The sequence below is a fragment of the Notolepis coatsorum genome (assembly GCF_963971535.1).
Source record: "Notolepis coatsorum genome assembly, chromosome: 13".
In the NCBI taxonomy this organism is placed as follows: Eukaryota; Metazoa; Chordata; class Actinopteri; order Aulopiformes; family Paralepididae; genus Notolepis; species Notolepis coatsorum.
In genome coordinates, this window is record NC_140177.1 from 45,880,602 (window position 1) to 45,898,355 (window position 17,754).

The window sequence follows — 17,754 nt, forward strand, 5'->3', positions numbered from 1 at the left end:
ATACTCTTATCAACATGCAAGTCAACAAATGCTTGCTTTATGCAGCCATTTAACACAAAAGGATGACCCTCATGCATTGCAAATTTGCATCAAATTCAAAACAGAGTGATGCACAAAATAACTTAAAGGAAAATAATCATTTAAAACAATGAATAAAGTGTGCATGAAATAATAGGGGAAAGAAAATGTTAGGAACTTGTTACATTCACCCACACAAGGGCTGATTAATCACACACCCCCCTCTCTCTCTCACACACACACTCTCCCATCTCTCTTTCTCTCTTGCCCCTTCCTCATCTCTCTCACCCCCCTCTCTCTATATATCTCACACACACACACACACACACACACACACACACACACACACACACACACACACACACACATACACACACACACACACACACACACACACACTTGAATAAAAAAGGTGAAGATTTGATTGACATGGTCTGAGACAACAAGTCATTATTGTGAATGCTGTCCCGATTATTATAATAAATAAATTACATTTGAATTAAAAATGTATCTGATCATTTTTGTCCATGTTTCTAAAATATCTATCTTGAATTGGTCTCATTACAGATACCAAGAGAAGAAACTGACACGGCAATTACAAACATTCAGAGTAAATTATCTACCGCCATCAAGAACAGAAAGATTTAGGGAATTATGGAGAAATTTGCAGGACAAAGAAGAGAGATCTACAAAAGATTTTGAACTTAACCCTGTCATCTACAGAAGCCTCATTTAACCATGAGATGGAAGTCCAGCCTGACCCAGTGCTATACATTGTCTTTTGTGACACACTGTTTTAAACAGTTTTTCAAAGTGATTATACTCTTAATTTGAACCCATTATATCAATCAAATTTCTTGAAAGATTTTCTGTTGTTTGTTAAATGGATTAAATACACGTTCTTGCATTACGGATTGTTGTGTGGTGTGATTCATTATGGTGTGACGGCATCATTTGGTGTGACTTTCACAATTATGACATTATGAAGGCTTTTTGGTAAGAAATATTAAAATCATCAATGGGACAGATGAATAACAGTGTCACCAAATTTTTCTAGCATTTTGGTGTTTTTATAAGAAGGTTTGCCTAAATGAATTAAAAGTACATAGTAAAATGTTGTGCAAACGTCTTACCATGAGTTCTGATTATGAAAGATCATACAAAATGTAACTAATTTGCACAAGGAAGAGCTAGACAATTTTGTACAGAATAACCTTCATGTCAGCCATATGACAATTGTGCACTAGCACATTATACTAATGAGAAAAAAAGTATTACTATACCACACATATTGGAAAGATTAGAGTGTAAAACATAACTGAATGATTTCCATTACTCATAGTGATATATATATTTTTTTTTAAACGTTTTTTTCAGCCTAAAATGGCAACCACCCATTCACATTATTCCGTATCATATACAAAGCAAGTCCTGTTCTTAAATCTGAAATCCATTCATTCTACAAACACATGCACCCTCCTTCTCAACCAGGGCTTCCAAAATCGGAACCCTCTGGCAAAATGTGCCCATTCATCCATTATCTCAGCAGCAGCGAGGAGCCATCGACCCACAGCAGCATCATGCTCTGCATACATGATCTTTTCAGCAGCAATTGGCCCTTCATCACTCAACTGCCGCTGTGGTCATAAAGTTCATCTTCCTCTTTCTTTATCAGGACAAGATGTTTCATAGTTATCATTTTATTAACAAATACCTATATTTTATAATATGGTCATATTGTGACTTCATTTAAAATTCACCATCATTTATTTTAAGTTTGGTTTACGCCAGAAGCCTCCTTTCAACGTGAACTTCATAAAAGTCAGTCAAAGCTTTCCAAAAGCTCAAACAGTGATCTCCAAGCCCATGTGGTTGAACTCAAACAACAAAGAAACAGACTAAGAAACGATGGAAACACCATGATCAAATCTGCAAAAAGGAATGTCATCAATGACAAAACGGAGGAAAACAAAAACAAACCCTGTGAACTTTGGAAATTACTCAACAACCAACTAGGCTGCAGTAAAAAACTAAAAACCAGATTTACAAACATCAACATAAAGACTCTCATCACAGACAAGCTGGATGTGGCCAATTACTTAAACATTTCTTTACAAACATAGCCACAACACTGCATGGTTAATAAATCCCCTCCAAATTCCTCAGAGACTCAGCAACCGCCATCACCCCAGTCATCACCCACATAATAAACCTCTCCATAAAACAGGAATACGTCCCCAAAGACTTCCATATTGCGAGAGTGACCCCCCTGCACAAAAAAGGCACCAAATTAGACCCAGGCAACTACCGCCCTGTTTCTATTCTTACCTCCATCTCGAAAGTCATGGAACAGGTCGAAAAGTACCTTGCGGGGAAAAAAAGCTAATCTACGAATTCCAATCTGGCTTCAGATTACATCCCACTCCACTGACACATGCCTTCTCTATTTGAACGACCACATCAAACAAGAGGTGGACGTGGGCAAATACTGCGGCATGGTCATGCTGGACCTCCAAAAGGCTTTCGACACTGTCAATCACTCCATTCTGATTGACAAGCTAAAAGCAATTGGTTTTGATAGTTCATCAGTGGATGCAATCCTACCTGGAGGGGAGAGAACAGATGGTGGAGGTAGACGGTACGCCTGAATACTTTCGACAACAAATGTTTGTTTCCGCGTCTCTGATTGGCCAGGTCATTTCTGGTCATGTGACATGTACGCCCAATCGTGGGACCGCAAGTGTCTACACTGGTTAAGCTTAGGCGCTCTTTCGAAGTTGGTTAAGGTTAGAGTTTGTCTTAGAGCATGGCGATAGAATGCCTGCCCTTCTTTCGACGGTTAAGCTTAGGCACTCTTTCGAAGTTGGTTAAGGTTAGAGTTTGTCTTAGAGCATGGCGATAGAACGCCAGGTAGTTTGCAGGCTGTTAGACCCGGAAATAGGCGCAGAACTTGCTGTCCCACGATTGGCGCACATGTCACATGACCTGGCCAATCAGAGCGCAAAACTCGCACACGGAAACAAACATTTGTTGTCGAAAGTATTCACGCAGACGGTACACGTGTATGTCATAAATGTCATGATGAATTGAAAATGGGGGACCCTGGCGGCCGGGTAGTGCAGCAGACTAAGCGTCTGTCTACCACCACAGAGACAGTGGGATCGAATCCAGCTGTGGTGCTTCTGGGTTGGCCGACCGTACTAACACAATTGGCAGTGTTAGAGGGTGGGAAACCCGGCGAGGGTGGGTCCTGGTCGTTGTAAACAGCGACTCCTACAGTTCGGTCGGGGCGCCTGCACAGCAAGGGAAGGATCTAAGAGAGGTAGTGTGACCTTCCACACGTTACACTCTCCCAGTGAGAGTCCGCGCTGCCAGGTGAAAAGAAGCGGTGGGCTGGGTACACATGTGTCGGAGGAAGCATGTGATAGTCTCCGCCCTCCCGGACAGACAGTAGGGGGTAGAGTGCGCAACGACCAGGAGGGGGATTGGGAATTGGCATAACGACTAACATTGGGATGGGAGAAAAACGGGAAAAAGACTGAGGAAAAAGATAATTAAAAATGAAAAGAAAATGGGGGACCCTGATGTAAACAAGTAAGTAAGTAAGTAACAAGACGAAAGTCTTTCTCTGGTCTGCATCCCCTTAACAATTGTGTGTATTGAGCCGTACTGTATATTGTACCTATTCTGCAATCTTAATAAAGTTTTCAATCAATCAACATAAATCAACATAAAGTATCCATTTCGCGAAGTCGTCACTAGAAACCATGACTCGACATTGTATAATAGGCAATGTGTTACTCGTGTATTTTTCTTTAACTATATTTAAAATAAGGCAATCTCATTCTCCTCCACAACTGTCACAGAAGAAGATACAGTGGGAGTGATATGCAACATCCATCTTGAGTTGTGCATCATGCTAAAAAGTAGAAACCTGACCACACAACCAATACACGTGCCCAGCCCTAATGTGTAATTCCTATCCTGGATGAATAAATGTATCTCAGTCGTTTGTCTTCATGCCTCGCCATTCGGGTTATTCAGTCATTTCATCAGTACGCGTTTGTGTGAAGACACCCCTCATATAGCTGGCTGCTGCTAAAGACACCCTCCCCTCTTGGCTTTATAGATTTCCTCCAGATGATAGATTGGACCATAGGGGAAGCTAAGTGAGGTGTGACCAGGACAGGGATGTACGGCCGCAGTCCTTTATGGCCCTAATTATGCAAAGGAGCTTTGTGAATATTCCAATAAAGGTTCATTCTAAGTTGTCCGCCATTCGTTTGGGGTTTTAATAAGATGACCTTCAGCAAGGGAACATTGTGACAGGTGCTCCCTTAGAAAAAGGAAAAAGCGCGTTAAAATGGCACAATTCATCCAAACATTACGAAGTCTGAAAATTGCATTAATGTACTAATAATTATACACCATAAGCACACTATATGCACATAACTCTCACATAATATGTCATTCCTCAACACATCATCTGGGAACAGGGCATTGTGCAATTGCAGCACAACTTTCAATTAAATTCAATGCAGACAGGGTTCAATTCGTTATTTTTGACTGACATCTTGTCCCACACGACCACGTTATCCACTTTCTCCTGATTGATTGAATAGATGACATAAGTGATGGATACTATCCGACCCATCAGTGCTGCCCCCCCCCCCCCCCCCCTCTCCCTCTCCAAACACATTCAAACGAGTCATCACAGCCACAGGTACCATTCTAGTCCATCCTCTCTCATGGTGGTGAGAAGAAAAGTGTGCGGCTCTTCTCAGTGTTGCTTGACCATACGACAGAGATGGACACTTTTTAATTACTTCTAAGAAAAATAGTAAATTGTATTGGGATTTTGAGGCACATTCGTGTGGAGATGAGAAACGTTAACATACATTGTGGCACTTAATAGCACTTATAGTGGTTATTTTCATTCAAAGAAATTAATCTGCGACATTATTTCATAGCCAAGGATACACTCATCAGTCGGCAAGATTTCGTCCAGAAGCGGCCTGGCACTTCAAAGAAGACCGATCGGTAAAGCGCAGATGATCGCTACTGGTGTTTGTGGCGTTGTCATGGTACTGGCGTTGGTGATTCTGATCCCAATTTTGGTCAACTCTGCCGGGACGTCAGCGCACTATGAAATGCTCGGAGCGTGTCAGATGGTTTGCGACCCTCACGGGACCACGGCCACGGCAAAGACCGCTAACACGATCAAAGACGGCCGCTTGGTCCAATCTCTACCAACGTTTATCCAAGGTCCTCGAGGGGAGCCAGGGCGCATTGGGAGAATGGGACCGAGGGGCACGACTGGCCAGCCTGGGACAACTGGCCCTCGCGGCGAGAGAGGGGAGCCAGGCCGACCAGGTTTACCTGGACCACCCGGAACAAACGGGCCCGCTGGTGCCATAAGCGCCGCCACCTACAACACCGTTCCAAAGATAGCATTTTACGCAGGGCTGAAAAAGCAACACGAGGGCTATGAAGTTCTGAAATTCGACGACGTGGTCACCAATCTTGGCAACCACTACGACCCATCCACAGGAAAATTCACCTGTTCGATTCCGGGGATTTACTTCTTTGTTTACCACGTCCTAATGCGAGGTGGGGACGGCACCAGTATGTGGGCTGACCTCTGTAAAAACAACCAGGTAAGACACTTCATAAAAACAAAAGTCAGTTAACAGAGAGCGACAGCGACAGTCCGTATAGTGGCAAACATACTTTTACGCACACGTTCTACATCATGGAGTTTTACGCACAACGGCACAAGCTTTACACACGATAGTGCCAGGATAACCACCAAAGAGCCAATTACCCAGACGTAAAATATGTTTAGTTATATCATATTCATATTACACTTGATATCAACGTGATAAAGTTGTGTATTCAATGAGTTGATGTCAAATCCGGTGATCTGGAATTGTCCGTGCTGGTCTGGTGGTCTGATCAGCTCGCTGCCTGCAGGTGTCAGTGTAAAAAAGAAAAAAAGAAAGTCAACTGTGAAAAGCACACGTTGTTTTAACGAAATATTTTGGATTTAAAATACGTTTTCAAACAGGTTGTCATTTTGCATCATAAAATGTGACTTCCAGGTGAGAGCCAGCGCTATCGCCCAGGACGCCGACCAGAACTACGACTACGCGAGCAACAGCGCGGTCTTGCACCTCGAGCCCGGGGATGAAATCTACATCAAGCTGGACGGGGGTAAGGCGCACGGGGGCAACAACAACAAGTACAGCACCTTCTCCGGCTTCATGGTGTATGCTGATTGAAGCGGTAGTGCGGGCAACAAAGGACATTTCTTACTTGTCTGTATCCTTCATTTTAACGTGACACAATGCCGTTCATATTCTCTCAAAAGTCGGCTGGATTGGTTGACATGTGTCATCGTTGCCATAGTAGCAGTAGCAGGAATTGCAAAGAGATCAAGAAAAAAACGGAAATGTGAGAACTATCAGCTTAACATTTAGAAAACGTGACTAATGAGTATCGTGATGAAAACGTATGGCATTTGGACAAGTTGTGGGTAGAGAGAACAGCAGGTTACCGTGTATATTGTGGAGAGTGCCTATTATCTCATAACGTGTAGTTACAGACTATAGCATTGTCATAAGTATGGCTACCTCACATGTGTCCATTGTGTCTTCATTGCAGCTTGTAACATCCATCAGCATAACTAAATGGGTCTGTCAGTCTAACTGATGAGAAGATTGTAAAACATAATAAATGTAACTCAAACATTCAACATAAGAAAATAATGTTTGATGATTCAGGGAGCAACTTTAAACATTGGTTGCTATGATGTTAGCTGAATTATTCAGAATACTACCAAAGTATAATAAAAAATATATACTGTATGGTTATCATCACAATGAATGGGAACTGACGTAATAATCACTTTTGTGTTTTCACTGCTTTACTACTTGACAAGATACATTTGACAGTGCTTATTTTGAGTGAAAATGTAAAGATATCTCAGAGGAAAAAAATGCAATCACCATATACAAGTAATCATTTCCTTTTTAAGAAAATAAATAAAAGCTAAATTCTGACATGAGCATGTGAGCATTGTGACATCACTGGTATATTACAGACATGTGTCCTACCCAGATATACAAAACACCTTCAATCTACTTTTCCAAATCATATTCAGAAACTCATTCAAAGTTACACAATAGCTGTCCTGCGAGGCAACACCATTGATTATGTGGTGAAGTCACCCTGCGCTGCCACCTGTTCTCACACGAGAGGAGACCATGTCCTTCAGTAAGGGTCCGCCAAGCAGCCAGCCTCCCACCCACTGAGAGCCCAACCTGGCCCCTCATCTAACAACGCTATGTTGTGCTAAGAGTGTAGTGCAGCATACTGATTAGCTAAGAATGAACACACACTTCAATCATACCTTTTTAATAAGACGGCTTCACTGGAATTCTGTTGCTATGGGGAACAGTTTGGACCCAAATGCATTTCCTGTCAACTTGTTAAATTAGCAAACATTGCCAACAGGAAATACACTTGGGTCCTTTATAGATGGTTATTCGTGTCACTTTGAAGCCGTCTATACCACATTTGGAACTAAAGTGTACCCTCTCGTTGGATCTAAATTGGACTGAACTCCAATCAGCCTGTGAGGTTTGTTTACATACAGTTGCTTACAGAGTGAATTAGAATCATATTACACATCCATTGGACATTTTGATTCAATCATGCCTCCAATTATCTGAAATAAAAGTCCATAATTGTTTTCCTTTGTGTAAACCCCACTCCATCAACAGCAGAATCAAGTGACAAAAGGATTTCTGCTTTGTTGACAGTTCAGCGACACATATTGACATTCATAATGACATCATGTAGCAACAATGAAAGCTGCTGAGTATCAGGGACCATAGCTCTTATTAATCTGTCTTGTTTGTGATTAATACAAGTTAGGGCTGGGCAATATAGAAGAAAGAAATATCAAGATAATCATACATTTTTTCTTTCTATACCGATATTTCACAATATAGGCTCACGTTTTGCACATGTTTAAGGTCCCATATTGTGAAAAGCTCACTTTTCAGTGCTTGTGTAGATACATTTGGATCAACAAATATTTGAATTAATATGTGCTTTTTATCATTAATCCAGACAACAGAATTGCACACCACAATATCACTATACCATCATTTTGTCACAATATAATACTGTTAAACGATCAAATTGAATCATTTCCCAGCCCTAGTCCAAGTGGGTAAAATAAATCCATAGGGGTGACAGAGCAGCCTTATCATTTAAAGGTACAATTGAGAGGAAAGCAACAGTTGTGATTGGAGGATCAAGAAAAGAGGGCAGGGTTTGAGACAGGTCAACAGCGGATGCATCAAGCCGCCTGCCTCGTGCTTCCTGTATCCCTTCATTTGAAGGTCAGCCAGCGCTTGGGGTTCTCGATGAGGATCTTATCCATCTGGTGTTGGGAGACGCCCCTGGTCAGCATTTTGGGGACGATGTTCTTCAGGATGTGGGAGTAGCCGTGGCCACCATACTTGGTCAGACGGTTCTTGGTGTGAATGTCGTGCGCGACCACTATCTTGTCCTCATAACCCTCCTTCACCAGGAATGCCAGGCTGAAGAGAAATACATGACCCCCACACCCACACACACACACACACACACACACACACACACACACACACACACACACACACACACACACACACACACACACACACACACACACAACGTTTAAAGGAATTCTCGGATGGGAGGGCCTACTTTTAGGTCAGTGGGCAAATCAAGTGATTGTGTAAAGTGATGTTACAGCTAGAACAAGGACAGAGGTATCATTAGAAAGAAGACACCTTGAGAATTTTGTTGGTAGTCACCATTTTATGCTAGCTTATCAGCAGAAATTGCTCTCCAAATCATGTAATTTAATGGGTGAGTCTAAATGGCTAAACTCTTTTAGGGGGGGGGGGGACTTATTCCATATTATTTGTATGTGGTTGAGTGTACACATTCCTCATTCCAAATTATATTACACATAGCACCTTTAAGCACCCCTTGATCACTTTGAGTGCCCAGGACGAGATTTCTCGTTAGTTCATGCCAACCGTTGAGTGCCAGAGAGACGAGAGATCTCGTTTTTGATTTATTTATTTATTAGCGACTTCCATTCATATTTCATCAATCTAGCCTCACGTTACCACTGGAACTCTCTCTGAGCTCCATTGGGAAAATACCGCCCCCAATCGTCTCTCCGGATGGTACTGCACCCCTTTGGATTGGATTGAATGAAACGCATGGAGAAAAAAAAGTCCTGCTTCCACATTTTACTTGTCAGACAAGTAACCCGAGACGATCGAAGTCATCGCCGACCACCAGAACAGCGGATAATGTGTGTTTCCAGTACCCAGCGTTGGATCAATAAACGCGATAGATATTTGGAATGGCGATCAGGAATTGGAATAATCTTTTTGGAGAACATCTGATCTGAGGTAAGGAATCTATTTCACCAGTCTTGGGATAATCAGAGCTTTTTTCACAGATATATCAACGCGGGCCCTATGTGTGTATGTGTGTGTGTGTGCTGATCAGGAAATAGATAATCGATTTTTCAGCCCGCTTCTCTAGCGTGCATAAGTACACATATACTATCGATAATCTAGCGTTTATTTGAAAACGATTCATAAATAGGCCAAAAAATTACAACGTTTTTTGTGTATTCCAGTAAAGGGCGATTATCACAGAATCTTCTGAAATTTTCTGAAACTTTCAAGAAACGAGCGTTTTTCAAAATGGTATAAAACGGAAATGAACCAATTAAAAAACAATCTGCTTCGACAATGTTGACTGCAAACAAGTCCTTGATAAGCGACGGCCATATTATACACATAGCCATAATTTAAGATATAGTTTATGCGTTCGCAAATATGAGAGCTCTATCATTGAAGTGGGTGTTGGCACGCAACAGGGTTCCGGGGCACCGGACCCTTGGCACTCAAAGTGTTAAGAGGTGTATTCAGGGACGATTGAGGCATTTGAAATCCCTTTTTAAAGGGGCACGCCAACATTATGGGAAATGCGCTTACCATCTTCTCCAGAGTCAGACATGAAGATAGATACCAATTTCCTCTCTGTGCGTTCACTAGAAATCTATCTGGTCTGCAAGCTAGCCTAGTTTAGCACAAATGAACTGACTCTGGAGAAGATGGTAAGCGCATTTCCTATCATGTTGGCGTGCCCCTTTAAGGATGATTTTCCCCCTAGTGGTATTCGGGAGTGGAAAGCCAGAGTGATATATTATCTGCTGTCTCCCCTCTCAGAAGTGGTGTCACCGTTACTCACGTCTTGACTCTCTGGCTGTCACTGGGCATGTCCACCTCCAGGTTATAGTGGTAGTTCAGCATCTCTGTGCCAAACAGATCATACTCCAGGTAACTTCCCAGCTTAGCAAACTCAAGCAGCTCACCGTCGTCAAATATGGTCCTACAAGAACAAAGAAATAACAAATAAAGGCTTTATTGATGACCAACTGATCTAAATACTTTCACATTATTACAAACAAGTATTACACCATCAATAGGGTCTTGTCATCTTGTTCATTATGAAATAAATTAGGGAAGTGCAGTAGTGAATCAGAAACTACTAAACTAGTGATAGTATCAGATGCTAGGCTAAAATAGGTTGCATTAATAAAAAGGCAGTGGCTGCATCCCATTTCTCCATGCTATATACTACTAGCATGCAGTATGTGTTGTTAGTAGGGCTATCCTTGACTAAAGAAATTCTTAAGTCATCTAATAGTCGTAGGATTTGTCGACTACTCAATTTGTTTTTGTCATGAACAAATCTGTAAAATGTCAGTTTCCCACATGCAATGATGCAGAAGGACCTCTTTAAATCTATTGCTTACCAAAAATGAGCTTATGATTTTTTTCAGGAAATAACTAATTTAGCATGGTAAAAAAAAAAGAGCATTAAAAGCGAATCTATATATGAATCTATTAATCAATTAGCTAAGGCTAATTGTATAATAAATTCTTGGTCGAGCAAGTCCAAACTGACCTCTGATCAACTAAGAGGGGGCAGTTCTCGTTGTTATGCAAATACTTTATGCAAAAGAGTTTTGTATGAATACAGTATGTGATCTACATAGTCCATGCATGTAGAACATACTTTGAATTTGGATGCAGCCATTATCGCACAGAGGAAGGAGAGGGGAGGTTAGCTGGGGAGGTGGATACGCTAGAACCCTGAGATCCTACAGTATATATTTTAACGGTAACTAGGTTGATAGGCGAGTACTCTTAATACCCAGATATTGAGCTGAGTGTATTATACCCTGGACTACTACACCACTGGTCTCTGCCACGGTGTGCAAACCACATTCTTGTTATTCCACCTTTAGATTAGATTCAAGAGAACTGAATCAGCATTTCTGACTCCTGGAAAGAGACCTCTAACCTGTCCAGGTGTGACATAACCGTTTTGCCGATGTCACCGCCAGCCTCTTGGAGGATGCGGACCACCTCGGCCGGGGCGGCCGGATTGCGACCAGGATGGATGATAACAGGACAGCCCAGCTGGGTCTGGGCATGAGCGGTAGCCCTGAGGACCTTTGTCTCGCTCTCTGTTATTGGCCAGCTAGTGCCAATCTCTCCAATAACGCCACAGCAGATGTCTGTGCCGTCTGCTCCGTGAAGCACCTCGCTAATGATGACGTCTGTGAGCTGAGGGGGCAGGAGATGTAGCGTTAGTTGAAGGTGCTTGGGTTTAAAGAACACACGAACATTATGGGAAATTCACTTAGAGCGAGACACGTAGACAGATACCAGTTTTCTCTCTGTGCGTGCAGTAGAAAGCTATCTGGCTGCATGTTAGCCTAGCTTAGCACAATGAATGGAAGTGGACAATACTGGTTAGCATAGGCATTGGCCAACTAACACATCTCCCAGAGTCTAAGCTAGGCTCCCAGTACTGTCCTCTTCCATTCACTGTGCTAAGCTAGGCTAGCGTGCAGCCGGATACCTTTCTACTGAACGAACAGAGCGAGGAAACTGGTAATAAATCTATTTTCTTGTTTGACTCTGGAGAAAACTAAAAAGTACATTTCCCATAATGTTGCCGTGTTCCTTTAAGCTTACATTTAAAATACACACTTTATTAGTTAGTTACAGATTCACATTACAAGGGCTGACCTTCGAATTTTTTTTGGCAATCGAAGCTTCGGGGCCGAGCTTCGAATTAAAAAGAAATTAATTGATTTTTTTATATATATACTTTTTTTTTTATCTTATGTTGTGGGACTTGTACAGCACTTTGGTAAACTTTGTTGTTTTTAAATGTGCTCTATAAATAAAGTGGATTGGATTAATGAATTAAGTAGCCCCATTCGTGACTGTGACGCAGCCAACACAGTGTGATTTAGGCTACGTTTAGACGAGCGTTTTGGGATGGAAGTCTGAACAGAAACCGCAAAAGTCGTCTTGCGGTTTCACTTTTAATTTTGCGTTTAGACGAGCGTTTTGGGGTGGAATTCTCCGTGCAGACGAGGCTGTAACAACTCGAGACAACGGAGCCCCGCTGTCACACGATTGGCGCATATGTCACATGACGTGCTGTGAAGACCCGCCCTACTCTGCCTCTGATTCGCAGAGTGTGGGTGGGGAATGTGATTGGACCAAAGCAGAGTCACTCACAGACAGTGGGTCCAGTCATAATAGTTGTGATAGCCGCGGGACAGATTCTTGTGTATTTAAAAGTACTGCCAATGTAGCCTTCAGGTGATCGCCATGGATAGAATCAGACATGCTTTGTTTACGCTTCTAGGCTACTGGCGCATGCCTGTGATGTAAGCAGTAGGCGCGACGAGAGCCTTGACGACCCTTTCGTCATCGTTTTATGCGGTTTGACAGTTTAGACGAGAGCGCAAAGGTTTACCGTTTCTAGGATTTCCACCCTGGAAGGTGGTCTCACTTTTTTACGGTTTCACCCCGTAAAAACGCCGTTTCCGTATAAACGAAAGGCACATCTGAAAAAATATTTTTGCGGATTCACCTGCTAGCGTTTCCGTCTAAACGGGGCCTTAATTCAAGGTGGATCGCTGTTGTCGTTTGAACAACTTCAGATTTCATGGGAACTACCAATCCCCCAAATCAAGAATGTTTAAGATGAATGAAGTAAGATTTTGATTATTTGAAATATGGCCTGTGTAGACTAAACTATGCACAGAATTATGTCAGTCTACAAGGTCCGGATTCTACATGGTCCGGCAATGTAGACCTTGTAGACTCCACTACAGACCAATTATCAGTGAATGTTCATGCATTTTTAAGAAGGGCTACTTCCACAAAAAAACAAAGAACTCACCAAAACATCTCAGTAGCACCTTATCTAAATGTTCTATTTCATATATGGAGATTCATATTTATTTATGTATTGCATGCATTTCTACATTTTATTTCCTATTTTGTTTATTCATCCCAGTATCTTTCTTTCTTATGTGTGGAATTCTACAAGGCATTTACATTCACATTTACATTTAGTCATTTAGCTGACGCTTTTATCCAAAGCGACTTACAAGTTCTGTACGACAGGTCATCAGGAAGGATACAACTCTATCAGCTGAGTAACAATATTCATCAAAGTGTTGCATGTTACAGTGTAGGTTAGTTTATTAGGACAAGTGCATGACAGTAAGGTTAGTTAGGGTTAGATTTTTTTTATTTTATTTTTTAAATTTTATTTCAGATAATGGTTGAAGAAGTGCGTCTTTAGTCGACGGCGAAAGATTGGATGGGATTCGGCTGTCCTAACTGGGGTGGGTAGTTCATTCCACCATTGTGGGGCAAGGACTGAGAATAGGCGTGTAGGTGGTGTATATGTGTTTGAGGATGATATCCTTCAAACAGGCAATAGTGATGATATAATTTGGGCAGTGCTGAGCTGGGTTACTTTCCTCCAGTGTATTTGTCCCCCGGCCCCACCCAATGGCCCCATGCACACACACACACACACACACACACACACACTGAAGTAAAAATAAAAATAAAATAAAAAATTTGGTTATTTTTTTGAAAATTAATTTTTTTTTTTAACTTCGATTTTTTTTGTAATGTTCGAAGCTTGTGCCATCGAACGAAGCTTCGAAGTATTTAAGACAGCCCTCATGAACACACAGATACAAACAGAGAGAGAGACACACACACACACACACACACTTGACAGAACTACATGTGGGAGATGGACGAGGAAGGCTATGATGACAAAACCTTTCCATGAGCCCGGCACGGTGGCATAGTGGTTAACACTGTTGCCTCACAGCTAGAAGGTCCTGGGTTTGATTCCCGCTTGGGGACCAGGTTGCCAGTTACCCAGGTGGGGTATCTCCCGGGCCTTTCTGTGTGGAGTTTGCATGTTCTCCCCGTGCTCACAAGGGTTTCCCCTCCCGATAAGATAAACCCAATGGAAGAACATGCACAACAGATCGCTAACGCTGTCGTGTCTCTGAGGAAGACGGACAGGAGCACTTGGATTGGTCATTGGGCGCGGCGCATGCTGCAGCCCTTGTCTGCTCCCGGCTGCCCTTGGGGGGAAGGATGACGGGATGGGAGGTGCAGAGAACATTTAGTCAGCGACTCAGTGCATGTGTGTGTTCCTGTGGGTCGTCCATCGCATGTGTGTGTGTTAATCTGATGACAAATAAAGACTTCTACTTCTACTACACATGGACCTGTAGTCCACACCTTCTCCACAGTCATGTTCCTGGTGGCCTCCGTGTGGGTGCAGTCCACATAGTACCCAGCTCCTCCGATCACATGGACCCCGGTCTCCTTGGCCAGTTGCCTGAGGGTGGGCAGATCACGGTCGATCCCGGTGGTGGTGTTCTCTACAATGGCGCCCCCCCCGGCCTTCCTGTAGGCCACCAGCTCCTCCCGCACGGCGCCGGTCTCCTGCTGCAGGAGCAGGTTCTCGTGGTTGCTGTACGGGTTCTGCTTCAGCCAGAACATGTGCTTCATCTGGAACGGGTTCTCTGCTACCGCCTCCTCGCCCGGCGGAGGGGGGAAGTAGCAGCACTCGAAGGTCATGGTCAGGTGCTCGTGGGTCATGGTGCGGCCCAGCTGGTCCGGATCCAACGGGCCCAGGACAGTCTGGACCTTCCCGCTCAGCTCCGACATGGTCTTCGCTTGGGTCTACTAGGACTGTGAGGAGATCCTGGAAAGACACAGATTGTATGTTTTACTTTATATTGACATATTTCTACTTAATATTATGTTTATGATACGGTGTACATTGTGTACTATTTCTACAAAATGTCACGAGGGGGTATGGTTCTGTATCTGTGCAACCCAGATTCGGCACAAACAAGGGGCTAAACACGTTTCGCAATTATGCCACAACAATGTGGAACGCCCTACCCACAGCCGTAACAAAATTTTAATCCCTACCCACATTCAAAACCGCTCTTAACTCATTGGACGCCACCGCTTAAGTGCGCGAGAGGGCGCTACCGCTTTAATCAATGGGAGGACTGGGAGATTTGCGAGTGCTTAAAATATATCTTAAATTATGGCTATGGGTCTAATACACTCGTCGATTATCAGTGAGTTGCTTGCAGTCAACATGTACAAAACGGATTGTTTTTTCATCGGTACATTTCCGTTTTATACCGTTTTGAATACGAGTATAGTTTTGGTGATTTCTAGTAATTCCAGAGAAAGATGCGATAATAGCCCTTTAGTGGAATACACAAAACACGTTGTCATTTTTCGGCTGATTATCGAATCTTCCTGAAATCAACGCTAGATCATCATTATTGTCCTTCCTCGTGCATACATGAAATGGCCCTTGTAGCACGGTTAAAGAGCACCTACAAGAGCCTGCAATTCGAAACTGGCGTAAATGTCCACCCCCCCCCCCCCCACCCCCTCCTAATAGACAGTTTCCTCCCCACCGTATGTATATATATTTTCTCCCACCCACCCACCCCCTCCTAATGTACAGTCTCCTCCCCATCATATATTTACTGTTAGGATCTCTGGGTAACAGTACTGTATATTTGCATATCATATATGTCACAAATGTAACTACTATATTGAATTGATTGATTGAAAAGTTTATTAACAGATTGCAGAATGGGTACAGTACAGTACAGCTCAATACATACAATTGTTAAGGGGATGCAGACCAGAGAAAGACTTTCGTCTTGTTTACATCAGGGTCCCCCATTTTCAATTCATCAATTACATATATGACATACATGACATACAGATAGACAGTACTGCTACATCTATACATTTATGACATATCAGATTTGCAAATACAGTACTGTTTGTGATACAAAAGTGTCCAGAAAAAGAGTGTATACATTTGACGTAGAAACTGTACATTGGAGGAGGTTGGGTGGGTGGGGTGGGGTTGGTGGGGGCTGTACATGTATGTCATGTATGTCCCTATGCCATAAATGTCATGTATGTTGTGTATGTCATAAAATCACTATGAATTGAAAATGGGGAACCCTGATGTAAACAAGACAAACGTCTTTCTCTGGTCTGCATCCCCTTAGCAATTGTGTGTATTGAGCCGTACTGTATTGTACCCATTCTGCAATCTGTTAAATAAAGTTTTCATTCATTATGTGTGTGTGATTAACTCGTGTGACAATGACACATTTTCCCTCTCATTTCATTCATTCAGAAAAGCCTAAACACGTATTTGCCAATATTGCGATTTGATTTTGTTTTCGTGTGCATCCATTCTTAGAATGGAAAATAGTAATACCATGAACGCATTCAATATCGCAGCAAATTCTGTTTGAATGGTGGAGCATCGGGCATCGTTACAAAGTATACCTACACAGTACCAACAGGGTGGATGACACTTCACAATGAACAGTGTAGAGTGAACTTTGGACTGGGAAGCGCTGAATCAGAATGATTCATGTTATCTGTTTCAATATATCTATGGTTTGAACGGCGTTTGTTTAGTATGTATGTATTTTTGTGCACAGTACAGTTAGCATATACACATACAGTAACGTTGTTACAACAAGTGGCACACGAGCTGATATGCAGCAGAGCTCAGTGAAAACCTTCTGGACAATCAATGTCGTGCAGAAAAGATAACCCTGCAGAATAAAAGTTATGGTGGAGCGATAACAAATGTTGCATTGATTCAAATCTTGCAATAAATCTGAATTAATTATACAATTTGCTGACCTTCCAAAGATAATTCGCGTGTAATCCACCGCTGACTTCAAAACCCTTCAGGTTGACGGAAGTGTCGGGGGTTGAACGACTAGAGTAGAGCAACAAGTCGCAGGACTACAAAGTATCGCGGGAATGGTGGATCGTCGCGAGAGTAATTATTCGGTAATAATGTATGCATTACATTTACAGTTACATTTAGTATGCGTCACAAGTTTTACATTTAAATGATAATGATGATCATGATAATAATAATAATAATAATAATAATAATAATAATAATAATAATAATAATAATAATAATAATAATAATAATGTCAAGGTACCATTTGATTAGCCTACCCCAGGATTGATTGATTGATTGATTGAAAAGTTTATTAACAGATTGCAGAATGGGTACAGTACAGTACAGCTCAATACATACAAGTGTTAAGGGGATGCAGGCCAGAGAAAGACTTTCGTCTTGTTTACATCAGGGTCCCCCATTTTCAATTCATAGTGACATATATGACATACACGACATACAGATAGACAGTACTGCTAC

General features: G+C 42.2%; 2 protein-coding genes across 2 annotated transcripts; one reads left to right on the top strand and one right to left on the bottom strand.

The window, feature by feature from the left end:
• Positions 1-5,069: 5,069 nt before the first annotated feature.
• On the top strand, positions 5,070-6,299 carry c1ql3b (complement component 1, q subcomponent-like 3b; the record flags this gene model as incomplete). Its single annotated transcript, XM_084327513.1, has 2 exons — positions 5,070-5,675; positions 6,120-6,299. 2 exons carry the CDS (start codon positions 5,070-5,072, stop codon positions 6,297-6,299), a joined length of 786 nt encoding a protein of 261 aa, XP_084183639.1.
• Positions 6,300-6,937: 638 nt separating this feature from the next.
• On the bottom strand, positions 6,938-17,317 carry pter (phosphotriesterase related). The gene is made up of 5 exons (XM_084327512.1): positions 17,223-17,317; positions 14,751-15,219; positions 11,470-11,735; positions 10,351-10,491; positions 6,938-8,630 (listed from the first exon to the last, which is right to left on the bottom strand). The coding sequence occupies exons 2-5, from the start codon at positions 15,180-15,182 to the stop codon at positions 8,420-8,422; spliced, it is 1,050 nt and encodes a 349-aa protein (XP_084183638.1). The 5' UTR covers positions 15,183-15,219; positions 17,223-17,317; the 3' UTR covers positions 6,938-8,419.
• Between the last annotated feature and the right edge of the window lie 437 nt (positions 17,318-17,754).

Coding starts and splice junctions, on each gene's coding strand:
- pter (XM_084327512.1), bottom strand. CDS start 15,182: ATGTCGGAGCTGAGCGGGAAGGTCCAGACTGTCCTGGGCCCGTTGGAT. Junction 11,736..14,750: donor GGAACATGACTGTGGAGAAG/GTGTGGACTACA, acceptor CTGCCCCCTCAG/CTCACAGACGTCATCATTAG. Junction 8,631..10,350: donor GACAGCCAGAGAGTCAAGAC/GTGAGTAACGGT, acceptor ATTTCTCTTCAG/CCTGGCATTCCTGGTGAAGG.